This window comes from Amblyomma americanum, chromosome 11 (genome assembly GCF_052857255.1).
Source record: "Amblyomma americanum isolate KBUSLIRL-KWMA chromosome 11, ASM5285725v1, whole genome shotgun sequence".
Lineage (NCBI taxonomy): Eukaryota > Metazoa > Arthropoda > Arachnida > Ixodida > Ixodidae > Amblyomma > Amblyomma americanum.
In genome coordinates, this window is record NC_135507.1 from 19,614,149 (window position 1) to 19,637,916 (window position 23,768).

The 23,768-nt window shown below is 48.1% G+C and overlaps 1 protein-coding gene across 2 annotated transcripts in view; it reads left to right on the forward strand.

Annotated features, from left to right (window-relative positions):
* Positions 1-23,768, forward strand: part of aux (cyclin-G-associated kinase) — a 142,832-nt gene that overhangs the window by 111,566 nt on the left and 7,498 nt on the right. For both annotated transcript variants that reach the window (XM_077642959.1, XM_077642958.1), the window contains 16 exons: positions 1,082-1,283; positions 1,614-1,666; positions 3,282-3,553; positions 4,864-4,997; positions 5,528-5,644; positions 6,290-6,370; positions 7,041-7,143; positions 7,320-7,399; positions 8,415-8,599; positions 9,076-9,197; positions 10,616-10,870; positions 13,748-13,984; positions 16,345-16,606; positions 17,007-17,324; positions 18,902-19,053; positions 21,985-22,158. In XM_077642959.1, coding sequence (XP_077499085.1) covers positions 1,082-1,283; positions 1,614-1,666; positions 3,282-3,553; positions 4,864-4,997; positions 5,528-5,644; positions 6,290-6,370; positions 7,041-7,143; positions 7,320-7,399; positions 8,415-8,599; positions 9,076-9,197; positions 10,616-10,870; positions 13,748-13,984; positions 16,345-16,606; positions 17,007-17,324; positions 18,902-19,053; positions 21,985-22,158 — 2,747 coding nt within the window. The remainder of the gene's footprint in view (positions 1-1,081; positions 1,284-1,613; positions 1,667-3,281; positions 3,554-4,863; positions 4,998-5,527; positions 5,645-6,289; positions 6,371-7,040; positions 7,144-7,319; positions 7,400-8,414; positions 8,600-9,075; positions 9,198-10,615; positions 10,871-13,747; positions 13,985-16,344; positions 16,607-17,006; positions 17,325-18,901; positions 19,054-21,984; positions 22,159-23,768) is intronic.

Below are 23,768 nucleotides of genomic sequence, written 5' to 3' on the forward strand. Positions count from 1 at the left end.
CGGCTGAACTCAACAGCATCCCCCCATCACCATCGCCATCAGCAGCAGTGCCGCCATTTTGCATTTCCGTAGTTGCAAAGCTGTTTCGGTTAGAGGCTGCTTTTTCACATTTTGTTTCAAAATGAGCGGAAGGCGACGTCAATTCACCGTTGCCTTCAAGAAAAATGCGATTGAGTACGTGGAAGCTCATGGCAACCTGGCAGCACAGTGCGAATTTGTAGTATCCGAAAAGAGCATTCAGTACTGGCAGAGGCAGAAGCTGCATATTACAACTTGCAGCTACCAGAAGAAAACATCATTTCATGGGCGGACCGCATCGTATCCAGAATTGGAAGGAAAGGTTGCGCTGCGTGCAAGATCGCTGCCTGTGACTGCCGAATGCATCTGCTTGAAAGTGGTAGAGATGCGGACCGCAGCGTATCCAGAATTGGAAGGAAACGTCCTGCTGTGTGCAAGATCGCTGCCTGTGACTGCCGAATGCATCCGCGTGAATGCGGTAGCGATCGTGCGTGCCTCTAGACTCACGAGGGCGCAATTCAAGGGCTCACCATCCTGGGTGCAGCGATTCATGAAGAGGAAGGGCTTTGCTCTACGGCGCCGTACTTCTGTGTGCCAGAAACAAACACGGGGGTCGATGAATGCGTGATACTGTTAAAAAATTGGTCGGGTGTACATACGGACAGCATTTAAGTGAAAATAAATACTGTCACCATTGTGCAACCTGTCGAGTCGCATTTGTTTCAAGGTAAGGGTGTCTTTCGGTACTTTTTCCATTGGAAAAGATTTTTTTCATTTTTAGAATTGGCTAGTTGGGGGGTCGACCTATAATAAACAAAAACGTAGCATATGGACGGGACGAAGAAAGGCGAAGACAGGACGGCGACCTATATTCGAGTCCGACCTATAGTCCGGTTTTTACAGTAGCTTGATTACACCTATGTCTTTAGTTTGGAAGAAAATCAGCGGAAGAAACGTGTTTGCCAGCCTCATTTGTCAAATTTTATTTTTTTATGATTTTATAAGTTTCAAGTTGAGTTTCTTTAACTAGGGAATTTTCTCTCATCCTTGTTGTGACTAACAGCCCCACCAAGTCGGCCACCTCCACCGACTCTCAACATCCACGGGAATGCGGGAACGCCCGCATCAGCAGGGGTGGCTGCCCCTCCGCCGGCGGAAGGGGGCTGGGGCAGCGCAGGCCTCCTGACGTCTCTGCGCGGTGGCGCGGGTAGCCTGCTCAAGCGCCTCGGCGACACCTCTTCCAAGGTCATGCACATCGCCCAGCAGTGAGTGTGGGACGACTCACCCTTCTGCCTTCCTCGCCCATCTTCTTCCTTGCGTCGTGAAATTTTCCTTGAAGCTTCATGTGGAGACATTTCCTTGGTGTCGCACATTCATTACTGTCCGGATAAAAACTTTGGGGCTTGTTTTGTCTTTGAGGGCTTCAGATTGCTGCCCACATCTGTAATCAGCAACCCTGTGGTGACCGCTGTAATTCCTTTAATGCATTTTAGTTTCAAATTTGGCTTCCTAACTGAATGGCTCAAAGTGTTTAGTGTGCGGCATGATTGTCTCCTTTGTTTATTCACTGCTGCCTCCAACTTCTCTTTTTTCAGGACAATGGGCAAGGCTGATTTAGACTTCAACTACATCACAAGCCGAATTGCCGGTGAGTCGCATAATGCACTTGTGCCGAGAAAGTGGTAGTTTTCAGTGTAATTGACGTAATTTGCTTAAATTGCGAAGCTATTAGCACTTCAGGAGCACTTCCATCATTTATGGCAGGTTTGACCATATTGTTCCCAGTACCCACACTCACTACACTCAGCATAACTGCAGGAAGATGTAGCACATTTGCCTTTTTGATAGAATCTATTTTCGTAATGCATCACCCCAGTGTACTTTGGATTCTCCCAGCCCCATTCTTCTGTTCTCAGAGTACTCTGTACTCTATGTTATCGTCATGTCCTCACGTTCAAGCACCCTAGTTCGGTTGTCGAGCGGGTGGAAGTATTTGCACCATTAATGAAGATTCCTTAACGCATTCTAGTGTCCTTTTATATTTCTTGTAGCTAGCTATGCTGCTGTTGACATGTTGGCGTATTTATATGCTTGTTTTGTCTTTGTGTTTTTTTTAAACTGGGCAATATGTACTGTTTGCTCTGTGGAGGTTATTCTTGTAATGCTCAAGAGGCTAGATGTTGTAGGTGCTGTCTGGCACCTGTGTGCTGCCAGCCCTAACAGTCGGAAATGTGACCCCCTAACAGCGGTGCGATAAGTCGGCACCACGCAGGTTCTGTCCAGAGAGGACAGATACGAGCCTTCTGCTTGAAGGAGAGTTCATTGCTCTCGAGCAGGATACTGACGTAACAGCCACCGCAGCAAGGGAGTGTTCTGCATGCGCACCAAGATGAAAAACCACGCACTTGTAAAGGGGAGAGGAGTGTTTAGCTCACCAGCACAGCTCTGCCCTCTTGCTCTGTGGCGGTCAGTCGCACACGATGGCTGGGCGGCCCTGTGACGACAGTGGCCCCATTGACAGTGGCAGGTGTCTGGTCTGTGCGCATGAGTGGCTCCTGCCAAAAACCAAGCGAGCCTTAGAAGAAATGGGCCTTTTCCGGTTTGTGGAAAGTAGTTCTCTCTGATTCTCAGAGCGGAAAAATGGGAGGTGCTGCCGGAGCGTGAAATAAATGCCTTGGCGTTGGCATGCGTGCCCTCCCTACGGAATTCTGGCAGCGTACATCTAATTAATTACCTTTTGATCAGCAAACCCAGCTGCCATATGTGGGAATGGGGGAACATGCTTGTATTCGCACGGATCTTCCTCCCCAAAATGTGTTGAACACTGAGGTGTGCCTTGTGGTGTTGGTGGCAAAGGCTAGAACTGGACTACTGTAGTATTGTCAACAAGTGCTACTTTACTGCTTGACAGAGTGGACAGAGCATGCCCGTCCCTTTATGTTTCCAAGCTTTTCAGCCAACTGGTTTGCCTGACCACGGAGGTGTAAATTTTTATCTGAACTCGCATCCTGCAAGCTTCTGTCCATGACACTATGTGGGCTCTTTTTTTCAGGCTTGATTTCAAAGGCGATATTTGTCCTTTTGCTTCCTGTCTGTTGTCTTGTGCTTTGTTTGCATTTATCGAGTTTCTGTTATTGTTTGCCTGAAACTGTTTGCCTTACTATTTGCCTGAAAGTTAGATTGCTGTGCCATGGCTGTAATCTTATGATGCGTCTTCCTGGTGTAACGGTGCTTTGTGGTTTCTGCCGTTGCCCCGCACACAGTCATGTCGTACCCGGCGGAAGGGCTGGAATCGGCGTACCGCAACCATGTGGAGGACGTGCGGGCCCTGCTGGACGCCCGGCACCGAGGCCACTATGCCATCTACAACGTATCGGGGCGCGCCTACTCGTCGGCCAAATTCGACTGCAAGGTCACAGAGCGGGGCTGGCTAGCGCGCAAGGCCCCACCCCTGCACACCCTCTTCAACCTATGCCGCTCCATGCTGGCCTACCTTAGCCAGGACGCCCGGAACCTCTGCGTTGTTCACTGCCTTGTGAGTGGGTGGGGGGAGAAAGAAAGAAAGGCCCTTCGGCTTGGCACAGCAGTCGTGCATGCATGCCTTTTTAGAACTTGTTGTGGTTCTTCACTGAAAAATTTTCATATACCGTAGAAACCGGAATATAGGTCGAACTTTTTTTCAAAACACCATGGCAAAAAGTCGACCCCCGTCTTCTATACTGGTCATTGGCGGAAAAACTACGGAAGTCTTGCAACAATGGGCAGCTGAAGTCAACAGCCTCCATCACCATCGCCATCAGCAGCAGCGCGGCGTGGCCAGCGTGGCGACGTTGTCACACAACCATTTTGCGTTTCCTTCGTTGCAAAGCTATTTTGTTAGAAGGCTGCTTTTCCTCATTTTGTTTCAAAATGAGCGGAAGCCGACGGCAATTCACCGTCGCCTTCAAGATAAACACGACTGAGTACGCAGAAGCTCACAGCAACATGGCGGCAAGGTGCGAATTTGGAGTATCCGAAAAAAAGCATTCAGTACTGGCGGAGGCCAAAGCTGTGTATTACTGCTTGCAGCAACCAGAAGAAACATCATTTCGTGGGCGGACCGCAGCGTATCCAGAATTGGAAGGCCAGGTTGGGCTGTGTGCAAGATCGCTGCCTGTGACTGCCGAATGCATCCGCATGAATGCGGTAGAGATAGCACGTGCCTCTAGACTCACGAGAGCGCATTTCAAGGGCTCGCCATCCTGGGTGTGGCGGTTCATGAAGAGGAAGAGCTTTGGTCTACGGCGCCGTATTTCTGGGTGCCAGAAACAAATACGCGGGTCGATGGGCGCGCGATACTGTTAAGAAATTGGCTGGGTGTACATACGAGCAGCGTTTAAATGAAAATAAATACTGTCACTATTGTGCAACCTGTCGAGTCGCATTTGTTTCAAGGTAAGGGTGTCTTTGGGTATTTTTTCCACTGAAAAAGATTTTTTTCATTCTTAGAATTGGTTAGTTGAGGGGTCGACCTATATTCCGGTCCGACCTATAGTCTGGTTTTTACGGTATTTCTTCAGCTTTTCTATGAATGGCAAAGTGCTTGTCTTACAGTTACAGTCAAACCCCGCTAAAATGAATGCCGCTGAAACGAAAATTCTACCACTGCAAAGTATTTCGGATTCCCCTTCACCATATAAAGAAATGCAATAATTTTCCCCGTGACGAGCCATTTTTGGAGTGCGTTTCTCTTAAAGTTTTCACAAGTAAGCAGCGGATTTTTCTTTTATTTTCTATGGATTCAAATACGGCCGTTCTTGTGGATTCAAATCAAGCCGCCATCCCCCTTCTGTTGACTGGCCGCAGGATGGCAAGGGCTCATCGGCAGTGCTGGTGTCTGCATTCCTGGTGTTCTGCCACCTGTTTGACAGCCCCGAGGAGGCCCTGCAGATGTTTGCAGTGCGCCGCTGCCCCGTCACGCTCTGTCCCTCCCAAATCAGGTGCGCTGTTTTCTCTGGCCAGCTCTGGTAGCAGAAGGAGCGGATTTTGCACAGATTGAAAGCCAAGCAAATCGGCAATAATAGTGGTACAATTAAAATAACTTAATGGGCTACAGTTATCCCCTTCATGGCACTGCAGAATCGTTGTATAATAGGCACAGTGCCCACAATTGTGGATACGATAAAATGTGCTAGAATACGATAAAATGTGCTAGAATCTGAAAGCCAGCCTTGCAAAATGAACGCTTAAAATCATTTTTAAAAATGTCTTCATGCTTTATGATAGTGCTGATATGGCTGCAGTGAGTGTGTGTTTTGGTTTGCTTGTTTTGCAACCATGAGTGCTAAGCTTTAGCATCGGAATTTAGCGAAGTTAGTGTCAGAATTTTCAACATTCCTCCAGTGTGTTCAGTTGGCAGTTTGTGGCCTACATGGCTATTTGTTAGAAGCACAAGCTGCTTCAGAGGTTGAGCTTGCTTATCCGTACCTCAGGCCTGTCTGTAGTAAGGTGCCCTCGGTATTGTTGGCAGGTACATCCAGTACATGTCACAGATGGTCTCCCAGAACCACCAGGTGCTGCCCCACCGGTTTCCGTTGCACATCGTGGCACTCACCCTCAAGCCTGTGCCCTTGTTCACAAAGCTCAGGTTAGTTTCCCTTCTTCTTCATCATTGTTATCATCAGCCTGAATACGCCCGCTGCAGGACAGAGGCCTCTCCCATATTTCTCCAATTAACTCTCTCTGTGCCAGCTGCGGCCACCTTGCTCTCCCAAACTTCTTAATCTCATCTGTCCACCTAACTTTCTGCCATTCCTTGCTGCACTTACATTCTCTTGGTTCTCAGTCCGTTACCCTTAACGACCATTGGTTGTCTGTGCTATTACTGCTTGGGAGCTGATGAATCAGAAGGGTTGAAAATCCTTCCCTCCTTGCTGCAGCTGTAGCAGTAAAGTGGAGATTCTTTAATTTAACCCATCTCAGATGCACAAGCTGTGTTTGAATTAGCCAGAGTTTGAAATAAAAGATACCTTCTAAATTTCCTGCAAATTGAAGCCTTAGTTCATCAAAAGTACTTCATCTTTGATCTGTCAGTTACTTTGTGCACACCATTTGGTCATGAAGCTTGTATCAAAGCCTGTGCTAGACAAGCTGCAAAGCTCTATTGTCTCTGTGGAAGTGATGGGGGGAGGGGACCTGATGGGCTCTTTGGGCAGTTAAAGGTAGATGGGTTTAAGTGATTTAAGTTGTACATTTAGGTCATCTTTGTCTCTGTTCTGTGCTTCTTTTGCAGGGACGGGTGCCGACCTTTTGTGGAGATCTACATTGGCGAAGAACGAGTACACAGCACATGCCAGGAGTACGAACGAATTGCGTGAGTGATAAGTACTCATGGGAATTCACTCATCCCTACCACGTTATGCTTGTTGTGTGCTATGACTGCTTTTTGAAAGTGCGGTTTATTAAGCGAGTTAAGTGAAGGCATAAATTTATTAACACTGACACTAATTCTCTGGTTTCGAGTAACCAACTTCTGTTGTGCTCTAATGTTTTCAAGTCTTACCATCCTCAAAAAGCCATTGTTTCACAGGTGGATTTAGTTGATGGCTCATAAGCATTATCGCAAGTTATTACTGTTTCAGATAAGAAAGTTGGGGAGTGGGTTGCTTTGCTGGCAAGCAGTTGAGTAAGGTATTCATTCTAATTATGACCAGCATCGTTAGCCAAGGCCTGTAGCTTAATTCAATACGAAAAACAATACCTTCTGTCCAGAAAACTTGTTTGTGATTAGTTGTTCATGCAGACTCATTTATGCCGACCCATGTAAATTCGGCGCAAGTTTTGTTGCATTACTTATTGAACTGAAAAGTCCTCAAAGGAGTTGGAAAGATTCATTAGAGAAAAGAAGCATGTATTTTAAACCTGCGAGCATATTGTGAACATTTTGTGTGCTAGTTTGGGAATACTGTAGAGAATTTCGTCTTTATTGACTAACCGTTTTTCCCTGCCTTTTCTTTTTTTGTGTGCCGTCTGACATCGCACAGCCATCACAACTATGCAGAGAAGCAGCTGACCATTCCGCTGAATGTTGGAGCAGCGGGAGACATCACAGTCACAGTCTACCATGCTCGGTCATCATTTGGCAAGGTTAGTTGTGTAACCGTGGACAAAGTAGTCCAGTGTTGTTTCGGTAGTGATTGTGGTTTGGAACTTCTTTTAGAAGGAAGACGCGGTGCATGACATAGCATCATTCAGTCGCTGTATCATTATTTAAACATGGCCTCTTTTTAACTAGTCAATGAATGGAACCCATGGTCTTCCAGGTGATGCCAGTCAAGATCTGCCAGGTCCAACTGTATTCTGGGTTCGTGGCACCCGGTACTACCCAGCTGACGTTTTGCAGGTGAGCCCCGGAAGGTAGACCTGACTCCATACGGGACTTCTTGGTGGTAGCTTGTAAGAAATGAATGGTGTAAGGGCCAGAAAAAAAAAAAAGTGCTTTCAATAAGTGATTGCAGTAGCACTGCAGTTTTATTTCTTTATTTCTTCAGTGATACAGTCCAAGGCAATATCATGGTGACTCTAGCTTTAGAGGAATTAGAAGGCATGAATTGCTGACCATAAATGCAGTGATTAAAAACTTGGTGACATTTTGGATCCCATATGGGCACTTGTATGGCACTTTGTAACGGAACTTGTAAATGTATTACTGGCTGTGGCAGGTAAACACTAATTTTTTGGCAGTGAAGTAAATGCGAATGATAGAAATTAGTTGCCAATCAAAGTGGATATTTTCAAATATTTTTGAGTAGAAATGCTGTTGTATTTAAATGCCTTAATTAACTAGCTGGGAGTGAGCTGCATTAGCTAGACTCTCCAGAAGCTTTAACAGCATTGAGCTGTCCACTGCAAAGCATTTTGATTACGGCAGCCTTTGCTAATGACCCACAGTTACCAAAAGTGATGATAACTGTGCTCTGTGATTCACAGTGGCCCTATTGCCTCGAGTCCAACTCACATTCCTGGTGTTCGTGCTAGCAGCAGGTTGCAGCAGCAGTTCATGAAAATTGAAAATTGGTTTTTGGGCAAAGGAAATGGTGCACTATCTGCCTCAAATCTCGGGGGACACCTGAACCCTGTTGTAATGGACGGGAGAAAGGAAGGACTGAGATGAGAATAGAAAGGAAGAAAGAGGTGCCGTAATGGAGGGCTCTGGAATAATTTCGACCACCTTTGGATCTTTCACATGCATTGACATTGCACAGCACATGGGCGCCTTTGCTTGTCGCCTCCATGGAAATGTGGCCGTCGCTGTCAGGTTCGAACCCAGGTACTCCGGATCAGTAGCCAAGCGCCGTAACAACTGAGCCACCGCGGTAGGTAGCATTTCATATTTTGTGCGTGGTTTGACGCTGCAGACATGAGCTTGACGGCATTGAGGAGCCGGACCGGTACCCCGAGGGCTTCATGCTCTCCCTGGATGTGCGGGTGGGTGAGACTCCCAGCCAGCGACTAACCAATGGCCCGTGGGCTGACCTGGAACACCTGGAGACCAGCGCTGCTGTTCTGTTCAGCACTGATGAAGAGCTCGAGGCCTGTATCGGTGAGTAGTAGCCATGTGCAGGGGCCTTGAAACAGTAGGGGCACCAAATTTTGGTTGCATGCTCTCTCTGAGCAATTTGTAATTTATTGTATAATTTTGTTTTTAATCAAATTTCTTCTCTCTTGTTCTTCCAGCTTGTCATGTGAGACTTAACAGAAACTGCGATAATTCAGTTGCTTTTTAGTTTGTCATTTCAGATCATGAGGCCAACTGGAGCAAGAGGTGAAGCAAATTAAAATGATGAAGCAGTGATTATTTTCCTTTTCTTGTCAGCATTATGTGACCCCAACTTATTTGTGACACCATAGCTGCTGATCGCCTGTTGAAACCGAAATCAAAATAGCAATGGAGAAGAAATTTAGTTCACTTTTGCACCTGTGCTAGCCAGCATTGTGTGACAGTGTTTTTCACAACTTGTGCATTGCTGTTTTGATGGGGAGAGGCCGTCATAATGGATGTTTGTCGTTGTTGTGCAGGCCACTTTTCGCGGAATGCGCCCCCGAGGCCGCCTCCTCCGCCCACCCCTAGCCTACCCAGTCGGGACACTTCTCCACAGCAGTCAGAGGGCGATATCGCCAGCACCACCACGTCTGCAGAGGTGAGCGTCGCCTGGTGGGCCCTTTAGTCTTTGGACTCTTCGGCAGTTGTTCCACTGCAGGGCATAGTAAAACTGGTACAATCAATGTCTGGTAGTGCAGCATTTTGGTGTTGCCTGAATGGGGCGCTGGGGACGGAGGGCTGAGCATGAATACAAGTGTTGGGATGATACAGTCAGCGGCAAAGTGATGCTCAATATTTACATGCCAAGGTTACACTTCAGGCTATGAGAGGTTGTCTGAAGGGAAGGTTAAACACTTTTTGAGAATTCAATGAGATTCAAGGATTCGAATGTGTGAAAATTGTAAGTTAAACGTACCAAGCTGTTTTGCACTACCTTTTAAAGTGATGACATAACAGTCAATTAAATGCACGAAAGTTTTCACACTACTTCTCACTGCATAGTAGGAATGCTGAGAAACTTGACAATGTCATCATCGTGACGTTTCAGATTTCCGCTGCCTTCACCCACATCATGCCATGCATCTCCCAATGCTTCCAAACAACGCTTTGCGATCTTCACCTTCTGTGGCTTTGGTTTTGTTCCACCGAGCAAATGTTTATGCCTTAGAAATTTACTGCCGCTGTAGATGACATCATCTGGCTCCCTGCCCGCCACTGTGCACTGCGGAGAAGCCTGAATGTTGCCAAAGCCAATGCAATTGCCAAAGCAATTACATCATCATTTTAAATGCTAGCACAGAAAGACTTCGCATGCTTTACCTGCAGCTTTTGCAAATTCAACTCCTTTAAGCTCATGGAATTTCAAAGCCTCTTCAGTTGCCCTTAAGGGAGGTCTCACAGTTAATGGTGGCCATTTGTGGTTATTTAGCCTGCTTCTCTAAATATCAGTATCTGAGTGTTTTTACTGGTCTGAGTGTTTTTGCATTTTGCTTTTGTTGAATTGTGCCCACTGTGGCTGGGATCTAATGTTCAACATTGGACGTGATAGCGGAATAAGTCATTGCGGCAGGCTTGTATTCTTCTGTTTCACGGCAAATGAAGACAGCTGTGGGTCTGATGCCTGGGCTCGTTAATAAGGGATTGTGAAGTTACTGTAACACAGCACCAGAACAGAAGGCATACAGTACGAACACAACCACAAATGGGAATTTGTTCAGGTTGAGTTGGGGTCACTATCAATATTGTAGCATGGTGCAACCAAGCAGCTGCTTGTTTATGGCTGTTAGCCAAGGGAGTCTTGTATTATGTGCTCTCACAAGGTGCGAGGCATTGCACAGTGATTGCTACCATTTTTTTTGCCAGGAAAGGCAGGGAGGTGAAGATTGTGGAAGGCTTTTATGTACAGCTGCTCACTAAAAAAAAAACCCTCACATCAGACAAAGAGGCCTTTTTATACACCTTAGGCGGTCAGCTGATATCTCCACACTCGGAGCATGATTTGCTCTATTACTGCAGAACTTGCTGGGCCCGATCCGCAAGCCAGCGGCAGACGGCGGAAGTACGGCTGCCAACAGCGAGACAGCAGCACCATCTCCGCGGCCCAAGGCAAAGGAGGTGGACCTGCTCAATCTGGCGAGCTTCTCTATCGACGACGGCAGTGGGAATGGCAAGGCACCGGCTGCGCCTTTGGACCACACAGTGGACGACCTGCTGGGAACATCTCTGACCAGTCAGCCAACATCAAATTTTGACTTGCTAGTCAACCACGCGGTAAGGGCCAGCCTCCAGTTAAGATTTTGTCATGTCAAATGTTTCCACTGTTGCATTTTTTACAGAGCAGCGGAAAAAAACAAAACAGTACCAGCTGGGAAACATAGTATTCGAACACAGAGCAGCCGCCACAGTGGCTCAGTGGTTATGGCGCTCGGCTGCTCACCTGAAAGATGAGGGTTCTATCCCGGCCACGGCGGTCGAGTTTCGATGGAGGCGAAATTCTAGGGGCCCGTGTACTGCGCGATGTCAGTGCATGATAAAAAAACCCCAGGTTGTCGAAATTTTCGGAGCCCTTCACTACGGTGTCCCTCATGGCCCCAGTCGCTTTGGGACGTTAAACCCCCATAAACGAATCGAACACAGAGCATGAAAGAATTGTGTATTCTTACCGCATTTACACGATTGTAAGTCGACCTTTTTTTTTTTGAAATTCCGAAGTAGGGGGTCGACTTACAATCGAAACGAAAACATCGCAATATAAGTAAAGGCGAGACAAACGAAATATCAGGCATGCTACAGCGTTGTATTTTTGCTGCATGGCTCTGTTGCATCGCTCTTGGTGCTGGCGTTGAGCAGCTGCTATGTCAATGCGCAAAACTGGCATCCCCTCCCCGCGCGCGTGGGCAGCCGATTGCGGCTATCGATAAGCAGCAAACTGGCACCCCACACGTGGCTACTGACTGCGGTTGCTAATAAGCGGCGCTGGCCCGATAACGCAATCGCGTTCTACGGAAAGCTCAACCGTCCAACAAGTGTTCTTTTTACTTTGAAATGCGCGCTCGGTGCTCGGGGGAGCGGTGATAGTTGATGGAAGGGGCGCTGTTCCAATCGAGGCTGCACCCCCACTCGGAACGGCAGTGGTGCCGGGGAGTGTCGTTAGCCGATGGAAGAGCCGACGCCATTCGCCCATAGTTTCTCTTTGACTCTGAGGCGTTTTACTGCTGTCGACTGCGTTTCACACGTTTTTACTGAAGTGCTTCGTCAGGCGTCATTCGTGCTCCAGGTACGGCAAGCGACCGGCACCGGCGCTCGTTCATGGCTACATTCAAGATGGTTGCCATTTTTTACGCCGAAGAAACGAACAGCCGCACGCCAGGCCGCAATTTCGACGTTCGCAACGGGTGATACAGGTGTGGCAGCTGCTGCGAGGAAAATTTTGAGCTGTTCCACATGATGTCGTGATGTGGCTGTTTGCGAAGTGCAGGATTTCGTTGCACGACGACGTTAGAACGACGTGCTGTGGGACCGCAGCAGTGGTCACGGCGGCAGCGCTAGTGAGGACAATGGCGCAAGTCTGGACGAGTACTCCAGTGACCAATACATTCTTGTTTTGGAATGTGCCCACGCGCACGTCCGCGCACGGCAGCCGAAGCGGCTGGCGATAAACGGCGGCCGCTGGATAAGGCTATCGCATTCAACTATTCAAGGCCAAGCTTAAACAGCCTCGGAAGTTTTTTTTATTTTTCGAAAATGTGATTTGGGGGGTCTACTTTCATTCGAGTCTACTTACAATTGTGTAAATAAAGTATCTGCCACTTTTTTTTTTTTTCTTACAAGTGCAACTTGCCTCTACAATTTGGAAAGCTTTTTGGCTCTTGCGATGCAGAATGTTTGAAACGTCCTGTGATGGCTGTCCATCTGCCGGTGCAGTTGTTGTTGAAAGGGAGGCAGTAGCAAGGAGGGAGCACAAACTGAGCAGGCGAAGTTGCGGCATGCGCGCTTCTGCGTGGTTCTCGCGACAGCCGTTTCAATGCTAGAAAGTCATTGTCAACTGGCTATAAATTGTGTCTTCTCAGCTAAAGGGCACCGGAAAAAAAATGGACAGAAATGGCTGGAGCTAACCCCCCACAGCCACATCTTTTATAGTGCTACCCATGTTCTGTCTGCTGCAGCATAGTTTCATTATTGTGCCTTTGCAATCGGTGCTTGCGTTGCAGCGGTGATTTAAAATTACAGGCCGTCCGTAATCGTGCGTGGTGTTGGTATGGGTGCAGTGCGCCAGAAGTCGCTGCACGCTGTGGCCGTCAAGTGCCGGTGAATTCTAGAGTCCCGCTTTGGCCACTGTGCCGTCACCATTCCACACGACCTAAGTGTAAGCTGTCAGTACGCTGGCACAGAGTAAATCACTTGTCGCGAGGTGACATTCGTGACGTACCATGCAGGAATGCCACCGCAGTTACAACATAATGGCCGAGTTTGTATTGTGTGAGTATCGTTCGGAGCTTGAGCGGGACTGGCTGTTGGATGTGAAACTGCTCGGAAAACGCAGCACACGACAGGTAATAGCGGTGTACTACTTTAAAAGGTGGCATGGCAGCTGCGCAAAGTAGGAATATCCAAGAAATGTGATAATTTTTCTGATCTTGTGGGTGCTACCAGTGAATCCGGTAATGCTACTAAACGAAGAGGCAGTTGTCAAGGTACATGCTTTAGTGACATTTGACAGCGTAGAATACACTGTGCTTTGCTTTGCTGGTTGTGTGGTTTACGGTGTCTGCATGTCTGCATGTGCTCATGCTGTGTAATTAAGCTCCTCATGGCAGATGATGGTATGGGTTTCCAGATGTTGCCTTTGCTTCACTGGTTTCAAAATGCTACATTCATTATTGGCACTATTGCACTGAGATGGAAAATAGGGCTTCTGCTCTACATTCTTACTAGATACCACTGCCACATCATCACCGTCAAGGTGTGCTGCCATAGCATGAGTGGCTGCCTATAGCATGCTTTGGCAACATTAGGCTTCCTCATCATAGACGTCGATTTAGCGGCGTTTGTTGGTAATGGTGCAAACTTGTACAATTCTGCACATTTGGACAAACTGTTGGCAAGAGGGTCACATATGTCTGGGTTTCTCTTCTTGTCACCTGTCAGTCTGTCCAGCCTCCGCTGCTTGGCGACCTGTCTTCTTCGGCCACTGCACCTGCCTTTGACCCATTTACCAACGCTGCCCCGGCGTCGTCGACGGTCCCGACGGTCAACCTGCTGGAGGCCAAGTCTCCAACAGCCGCCAAGGGCACCGACCTCTTCGACCCTTTTGGCACGGCCACCCCGGCTTCTGCTGGCGCCGGCTGGGCAAACACCAGCGTCAGCGCGGGCAACACCCCACAGGTGAGTGGCACTGTAGGGACCGCAGGTGTCATGTGCAAAGAGAGGATTGTTTGCAACACAGGATGAGAATGTGTAGCCTTTGCAAGTAAACAGCCCAAGGGGTTGTTTTTAAGCTGTATGGCGGGATTCTTGTAGCTTTGATAGGAACCCTAACTTTGAAAGGGATGAGGACAAATGTTATCGTTGTTAAGAGATTTGGAATGTCGGTGATGAAAAACGAGCAACACAGCGTTGCTCAGAATGAAACTCTTTGGGCTCGTTCTTTCGACAAAGGCAGCATGGGGTTTGAAGCTTCCTGGTGGCAGGGAGTGGTAGTAGATGGGCAGGAAAGGTTGCTTTAAAAAAGGAAAAAAGAAAAAAAGTGAATGGACGCACATGTACTGGCAGCACCTGGTGGAAATGAACACAGGCATCCTACTTTGCATTTTGGCAACTGCATGGTGCTGATTGTCCTTATAGCTTGTAGATGGCGTCATCATGCCAGGGGCTCAAAGCATTTGTGACATTACTTCACTGTGCCCGGGAGTGTAGTTTCTTGCTGCATAGTTGTAAGGGGGAGGTGACACGCGGTGACTGCTCAGGTGGTTAGCAGCTGTGACATTCTGATGCTTAGCATGAAGCTGTGCATTGAATGCTCAGTGGTAGTGTTGGCAAAGCATTTGCTTCCGCTCGCATCATACCGTGGGTTACCTTTCTTGTCTTTGCGAGCATCGTTGGCCATGGAAACTGACTGTTCTTGCTTCGTTGTGGCATGGCCTGTGTCTGCATAACACTGTCTGATATCATGATGTGAGGTGCTGCGGACGACAAAAGCATAACTGTGGCTCATATACAGTCTGATATTATCGCTTTCAAGCGGCGACATTCGCGATTTTTAAAGCTCGTTTTTCGCTGAAATGTTAGGTATTTTTTTGAAGTTCAGAGATTTATTGGACTGTACGATTATTTGGATGATTTTCCGGGTCCCGGTGAGTCTGAAAAATTGGTTGGTGACGAGGCACATGCAAAAGCTTTTATTTACGCGAGACCAAAGAAATAATGTCTGCTGCCGAAGCGGTCTCACAGCTACTAGTGTAGCCTCGAAAGCTTTTAAACTGGGTCTCGACTGCTTTATTAAGCCTCATCGGGCATGCAAAGCGCATTTAGCGTGTATGCAGTTTCTCCAACAATAGGGCCCAGGCTGTCTACGGCTTCCTCATCAGTGTTTCTTGCATTGGAGGATGTTTTTTCATTGATAGGGGCCAACGTGTCACTGCACTGTTAATGTCTCAAGTGCGCTGTTTATGTTTATAAACATGCAAAAGGCAGTTTTTACAATGCCTTCCCACTGCAAAACTTTTGTGACGAGCCTCTTGACAGGTGTCTTAGCCCGTGGTGATCAACAGTCAGTTTGACATTGATGTCACATGGCCGTCTCATGCTTCCCACTAGATGTGAGAAGCACATGATGCGTGACAATAATGTGACAGTGCAACGAGATAGGGCTGAAGTGCAGTGGTGCAATCACGCTGGTCAGCCAACAATGCGGCAGTGGTGGATACTGCACATGGAGAAGAACGAAAGTTTGCTGCGCCCAGTTCAGATCACCTGAATAAACTGCGCAGCAACCTTGCTTCAGAGAAGCTGCATCATGTGACAATGATAAGCAACAGCTATGGTGATGGGCACATCCACGCAGCTCTGCTGCCACTTGAAGCCTCTTGGTAAAAACCATTATGACCACTTAAACACAGGTACCTGCGAACAAGGTTGTGGAGCAGTGGGGATGCCCCTGGTGGTGGGAGGAGACAGCGCTCTCTCTTTGGATGTCTCAGCAGCTGCAGGTGCACTGGTCGCATGTGTCGCCATGATCAACACGTTAAGAGCACTGGTGAAATTTCCTTGCAATGCTTGGTGTAGTTCATGGATGCTTTACGAGATACCCCCCCCCCCCCCCCCCCCCCCCCCCCCACAGGCAGTCGCAAGTGGGCACCGGATGCATGAGGATTAGTGGAATCAGGGTTGAGGATTTCATGCGACTACATCCTAAGTAGAACTACCACTGAAATGAGTTTGCCTTGACGAGGATATACTGTACTTAAATGTACGAAAAGGATGGGGACAAACAAATAGCACACACAACATGTGCAGTGTACAGCTTTGTTTGTGCATGCTCATATTTTAATAAGTAATGTACCAGCTGACGCACACCAAAGTATGCAGTGACATTGCTTCCATACTTTGACAACACGTTCCCGCCTTAACACACCTTTGTCATAACAGCAGAGTTACACAAGCACAGACATCAGTGTTGTTGAAGTGTGAAAAAACTAATTTTTGGCACTGAAAACAACTGCCATGCCGTGGCCCTTTCCTTGCAGCACAAGCAGGGTGGCATCCCAAACAGCGTGTCTGCCTTCAACATGGCCGCCGCGGCAACGTCAACCAATGCTGGTGGCGCTGCCAAGCACGACACCATGCCGGGAACGTGGGACACCCTGTTCCCAGGCAGCACATGGGTGCCGCTGGTCCCCTCGCAGGGCGGCGGCGGAGGAGGAGCACCAGCGGCTGGGTTGACTCGAAACGCGTCCACGCCCAACCTGGAGGCCTTGGGACGCAAGGCCGATCCATTCGCAGACCTCGGTGAGCCCCTCTTTGGTTTACTTTTGTCTTGGCTGTGTAGCAGTTATGATAACCAATGGATCTTTTTCGAAGGTGGTTTTTAAACTGTGTACAGAGGGAGTTTTAATGCGACGACCATTATTGTGAAGCCAAACAGACGCTAGACAAACCACCTAAAAAAATAATTAAATGTGTTTTCACTTGCAAGTCACATTGAACCAAATCCACCCAGCAGTGGTGCTGAGATCTTTATTTGCTTCCCATACTCCTGTGCCATTTCTCCATCCAACCGCTTCGTCTTCTTCTTCTGGATTGAATTTACTTATTAATTCAATTATTTTGTCAGCCTTGCAGCAGTGATTACTTCCTGGGCAAGCAACCAGAAGCCTAGAATGGCTCTGTATCTGTTTGTTGCCTGCAGGAAATCTGACAGGCGGTTCCACCGGTGCCGGTGCAGCATCCAAAACCGGAACGGCAGCTTCAACAGGCTTCCCAGCCTGGTCACAGCCGAAGGCAACCACGGTCTCGGGCAGTCCACAGCCAACTGGCAGCGGGACCCAGGTTGGCAGTGCCAATGCCAATGGAGCCAAGTGGAGGCCTGGCTCTGCTGTGCCTCCACCCGCCTCCACGGCTGCAGCGGGGCCTCCAAAGCCAAACTATAGCGCTGCAGCTGCACAAGGTGGCACTAGTGTGTTCGCAGACAAGACTGCGGCACCGGGAGGAGCTCCGTTCAGCAATGGTGAGGGTTGGACTTCTGAGAACAGCCTTATATGCACACATTTACGTCATTCCTGACTGAGTCACTGCTGAATTTTTTTTATGTAAAAGCTCATTAATTCAGATTTCACGGGGAACACTGATGCATTTCGAATTGACCGAAGTTCAAACTAGCGAAAGTAAATGAAAAACCCAGTGCACTGTGATCAGGAAGCAATTTGGTAGTGAGATTGCCCTTTTTATTGTTTAAAGAAGTCCATGATTGCCTGAATGTTTTTTCTTGAAGGCAGTTACCTGCACCTGATCTGTCTTCGCCTTCAAAACCAGAGGCTGCTGTTGTTCTGTGCGTCCTTAACTTGCGCAGCAGAGGGCCGTACAAGTTGTGAAGTCTGACTGACTGATTTTTGACTAAGAAGTGGGTCAACAGTGCCGATGTTTGCGCTAGCAAATGCAAGTTGTGGCCTGCGGGTAGCTTTCCTGAATGGCCTCACTAGGAATGAGATGTTGGTGCTCGGCCATGAGAAACTGGATTAATTAGAATGTGCCTCTGTTCACTCTCGAGATGCCACTGATCGGCTTGGCGGCTTGCGGCTCGGTCAATCAGGGCTGAAAGTTTGATAATTAAGCTGCGCAACTCTTGTTGACTAAGAAACTAAAATTTGTGCATCCGTTTAGGTAAAAAATCAAGTCTCAGGACAGTTGCATGCTACTTCCTGCTCGATTCTCGAGCCTTGCGACCCCGCTGGACCAGTAAGGCACTACTTAGATCGCAGTCTTATTTTTGGTGAAGGTCAGTAGTGTACATCTGTTTTTTGGCAGTGTTTTGTTTCACTAATAATCCAGCATTGTATCCTGCCTAATTTGTCTCCTCTGCAAGAAAACATTTTGGCGCAGTTCTGAGACAGTCATACAGCGAACGTCTGTGAAAGCTCCTATTGTTCATTTGTCAAGCACCAGTGTCACAGCAACACACTTGATTTGATGGGTTTTGGTTCCTGTGGCATTAGCCAGCACAAACCAATGCAGCAAGCTACTGAAGTCTTTGAGACCATCTTTATCAAGCATGCACAGTAAATGGACTGTGAAAGGTCAGACAGCTGCATTGGCTATATGTCGCCTCTCCCTCGCACGCCTCACGCAGTGTATTTACCTTTTCCGATTCAGCGAAAGAGCATTACGGGTGCGTGTACATGGGCTTTGGCCACCCCATCGCGGCAGCGCATAGTTTGAATTATCGGTGGCAGAGCCTATTCGTATTCGAAATAATGAGCTTCTTTATACATACACTTCAATGGAGCTTGGTTGGACGTAGTTGCAGAGTTTTAATTATCCAGAAATACAAATTAATGAAGTCCAAATTAACGAGGTTTTGCCTATTGTAATTGAAGTCCCGTTAATTAAAAAGCGTTTCTTAATCCAAAGCTTGCATAATTGGAACAAAGTTTTGGTCTCTTTGAAGCTTGAATTATGTAGACTCTACTACATTGTTTTGTGATCATGGAGGGTCATCTGCATATGCGTGTCATACGCTTGGTAGCTCTCGAATGCTATTACAGTTGAACTGAAAATTAATGCTTTCCTTTGTCATTCTGCGTGCAGGCCAGAAAGCGAAGTTGACGGAGGACACGTTTGAAGACCTCCTGGGTGAGCAAGGGTTCACGGGTTTTGGCAAAAGGGACACGGGCCCCAAGACGATGGCCGAGCTTCGTCGGGAGGAGATGGCCAAGGAGATGGACCCCATCAAGCTCATGGTGGGCCCCACCTCTGTGTATCTAGGCGGTGTTGGAGCATGAATTTATCATCCAGCTTGTCAGGTGAAACCGTGATGTGGCCAGTAGAGTAGCTGCTCAGAAGAGCAAGGTTCCGGGCTAGTTGGTAATGCATTGTACTTAGAAACAGCGCGAAGAAAAACGGACACCACGAAGAAACGACAGACACCACGAAGAAGCGACACACACGAGCGCGCCTGTGTGTGTCGTTTCTTCGTGGTGTCCGTGTTTCTTTGCGCTGTTTCTAAGTACAATGCATTACCAACTACCCAAGAAAACGAGCGCTCCTGTGTGTGTCGTTTCTTCGTGGTGTCCGTGTTTCTTCACGCTGTTTCTAAGTACAGAGGAGCTGCTGCTTGTACATACAGCATGCAGGGGGCACAGGGTAGATCTTCGGGCTTATAGATTATGGATGCCGATGGAAGCAGCATGCAGAGTGCCCTTTTTGATAAGTACAGTCGCTGACTGATTTTTCGGACTCGAAGGGACCCGGAAAATGGTCCGAATAATCAAACAGTCCGAAAAATCCGTGAAGTACAAAAAAATCACTTTATTGAGATGAAATCGACTTAAAAATCTCACTGATTTTACCTCGCGGAAAATTTCTCTTGCTGGCGACAATTTGCGCCAAAGTTGTGCTTTCACTGTACACGCTAGACAGCAGGGTCACCGCATGTTGTTCGAATACTTCCCACGCTTCTTTGACGGATCCGGCGGGGCCACGTTGTCCACAACCCGAGTGTGCACCACACCGCTCGTCAAACATACGCAAAGATAAGGCACTTTTCGCTTAAAGCGGCAGAACTGCCGGACGCAATCACAAAACGGCGAATGGATGTAACTTCGTGAAGGCTGAGCACCACTCAGTCGACACTGTCAGAGAAACCCAAGTGACGAAACGGCGAATGGCGAACGTATGAGACCCGCCACAGTGGCTCAGTGGTTAGGGCACTCGGCTACTGATCCGCAGTACCCGGGTTGGAACCCGACCGCGGTGGCTGCGTTTCGATGGAGGCGAAACGCAAAGGCGCCCGTGTGCTATGCGATGTGGGCTACTGTACCGTAGAACCCAGATTATGCAACTTCCAGGGGACCCTGTGAAACCGTTGTATATAATTTGGGCATCATATAATGGAAACCTCGCGCAATGTTCACGTAATAAATGCAACTGCTACTCAGGCTCTGAGAATAAACTGTATTTGTTTTCACTTGTGCATTATAGAAGCACCGCTGTTTTCATTCTCTGAGAATTCGTTCTGAGACTGCGCTGCCAGGTGGCATTTCAACTTTGACGAAGCACGCGCACCTCTCATCACTGTGCGTTAAGTAGTGGTCATATGTGCCTTGCAATCAATGCTGTGGATGTCACACCAGAAATACAGCTGCTTTGAACCTTTGAAGACATTTTGCTATGCACAGCCGATGATGTGTTGTTCTGTTCAGACACTGCCTAAAACAGACATCACTCCACCATTTTGTCAACTGTGGCTGCACTTGGTGTCCTTATCATAAAGGAAAAAAAATAACACAATCAGAATGCTAATGTGGGGCTAGAGTTCACCTGTGCCAACGGTGTGCATTGCTCACTCCATATCGCTAAGCCTAACTCGCTCCACACTGAAGCTGCAGCGCAAAGCACTTTTAAGCTTGCCACTGCTGAACATAAAAGGTCAAATCTTGTTACCAGTTACCTACAGCAGAATAACCTTATGTTGGAATGAATGTAAAAATTATTTTGTAATGGTTTGCCAGCGAAGTGAGGGAAAAAGCGGGCCAGCCTTGAGCTGCCTAGCACTGATGGCTGCGGGTCGTACACAGAGTCCAGGCCATCAGCAAAAACCGTTGTTGCATGCAAACAGTTTTGTGCTGCTTCTCATCGTTATGCAGTTATGTCTACACCTTAATTCTAGTTAAGAATACTTCGGGGTGACATAGTGAAATCTGCCCCTGTAAAGTGCTCAACCAGCCTTTTTCATTCCGGACAGATCGTGGCAACCTTTGTGTGAAGCGGGGTGCTTATAGTTTTGCGGCACATAATATAGACTTTTAATGCATTACTGTAGCATCTCCATCATATCAATGTCAAATGATCGTGAAAAATATTCCTATTATCCGAAATTTATATCACCCAAGACAAAATTTGTATGCAGAGTTTATGCAGATCTGTTTTCGGCTGATGGGGTTTACCTACGGCTGCGTACCACCACTGACTTGTGACTTTGACGTAGTGCTGGTTGTGCGTCGCCACCCACTACTCGCAGTGTGCACCGCACAACTGCTGATCCCGGCATCTGTGATTTACGGGCAGCGTGTACTTGGTGCTCCATGGTGTGGTTGTGGCCCATGCGTTTGTATCACCCGCAGTTGGGAGAGGGTTGTTCGCAACATACGAGTTTCTGTCACTGCACACAATGCACTCTAGCCTGCGCACTTTATCATTTCATATCATCTCGAAAATCGTTTATAGACCGTGATCGCATCATTGAGGTTCTAGTCTATTTCTATGGGAGGTTCTCCAGAACCCCGCCAATTTGTCATAAAATGCGTGTCATCGCATCAACAGGGTACAGATAATCGAGATTCTACTATACTTTGAATGCTGGTGAGAAAATGAAGCAGTTGACCCACTTTTACCTTGTTGTCACCCTTGCACGCTGTGGTGTGATTAAGAGGTGATGTATTCATAGGTTCATAACTCAGTGGCTCGGTGGTGCACCTCATTAAAACATACGCCACCATTTTTTTATTTGCTTGCGTATACAGATGTGCACTAACACACAGCTCTCATTTTCTTGAAGGGATCTGGGAACCAAATGTTGTGAGAAAACATTTCAGTATTATAGCCAAGTTTATGAAGGAAGTTGTACTGTAGTTTTTTGTTGGGGCACAATGTGCTCTTCTCAACATCCGCAGATCATGGACTGGACAACGAAGAAGGAGCGCAACATCCGGGCGCTGCTTTGCTCCTTGCACACGGTCATCTGGGAGGGCTGCCGCTGGACCGAGGTGGGGATGCACCAGCTGGTGTCACCCGCGGACGTCAAGCGCTGCTACCGTAAGGCCTGCCTTGCCGTGCACCCAGACAAGGTGGGTGCCACAGTGCCGCTGCCCGAGACATAGAAAGGGTGTTGCCGTATTGTGTATGCCTCTGAACCTTGTTGCCATACCAGTGTATATTACTCTGCTTTCTGAAGTGTCTGACCCTGGCCATGGGGGCCGAATTTAGACGGAGGGGAAACCAGAGTCCTTCAGTAGCTTTCTGGTCATGAAGCTGCTGCATAACGCTATGGGAGAGCTTTGCACGCTGCCAGTAATGGCCGCACCACGGCACTAGCGATCGCATGGAGGCCAGTGGGGAAGGCTCCTGCCATTGGCGGTGATGTGACAAGCTGGCATCATCTTCTTTCATTCTGTGTAGGGACTTGTGAAATGCTGCAGTGACGAATACTGAAGATGTGACGTGCGCTGCGCTGTCAGTTTGGCTGCAGGGGAATGCTCCAAACTGTGTTGTTGGGATTCTGCCATATGACTGCACCGTGTGACTACGCTGCTGTGCGACTGCGAACAGCATGTAGTGCTGTTATGTGCCATGCTAAAGCAGGAAATGGTGTTTGTTTCTATCAACTCTCCAAATGTCAGTGTCTACAGAAACCGTTTTGTCTCAGCACGAGAGCAGGTGAAACTCGCTTCTTTCACTTGCAGGGCGGACACACGCTGCCTTGGCTGCTCTGGCTTGTAAACGGAGGCTGTCTGGTGGACTTGTCTATGTAGGAATTGATATCTTGACTATTGATGCACCATCAGTGCGAAGAATACAGTCCAGATTCGTCACCTGATCAGGACATAGAGGAAGGCGGTGCCTATCCTGTGGTCGAATGTCAGTAGCACAGCTGATATAAACAGTGACTACAGTCGACGACCGAAAATTCAGACACCTGATTATTCGGTCATGCTTGATTATTCGAACTTTTTCGCGACACCGCGACATGGCCGTAGAGCCAATGTATAAGAGCGCTTGAAATTTCGGACGCACCGGAACTGACTGCTCGATTTTTCGGACCTGGTTCGTACTCGCCACCTATAGCCAAGCCGCCATATACCGTATTTACTCGCATATTGAACCCACTTTTCTGGACATCAGTTTGGGGGGAGGGTTCATTATGCAGGAAAAAAAGTTTTTTAACAGTTTTTTTCGAAGGGTCGATATCTCATGATACCTCCGTCCGTCCGTCCTTCCGTCATCAACCAACAAATGCGCGCGATCAGACGGGTTTGTGTTCGTGATCTTTAAGCATTGTTCACTGGCGCGATCCGATCCGGCAATTTAGTGGTAGCCCGCAGCACCGCCATTTGCGTCGAGATAACGCGAACATGCCGAGCACCGGCCCTGAAGGTCAGGTGTGCTTTTTTTGTGCGAGATTACAAAAACACACGGGACGGTGATGAGTGCGTAATGCGAATGACAATGCCTTAGCGCTCTGCCAAGTTCGCTGAGCACACCACGCTCTCCCCCTCCCCTCCGCCACCCCTCTGGCAGGAGCTCTCTTCAAAAAATAAACAAGTGGTGGCGTTGCGGCGGGCAGCATCTTGGCACGCTGCCCCCCACCCTTACGCGCCCCTTTCCTTCTGGCAGGAGCTCTCCTGAAAAGATAAACAAGTGATATTATCGGCGGCCAGGAGCATCTTGGCGCCCTGCC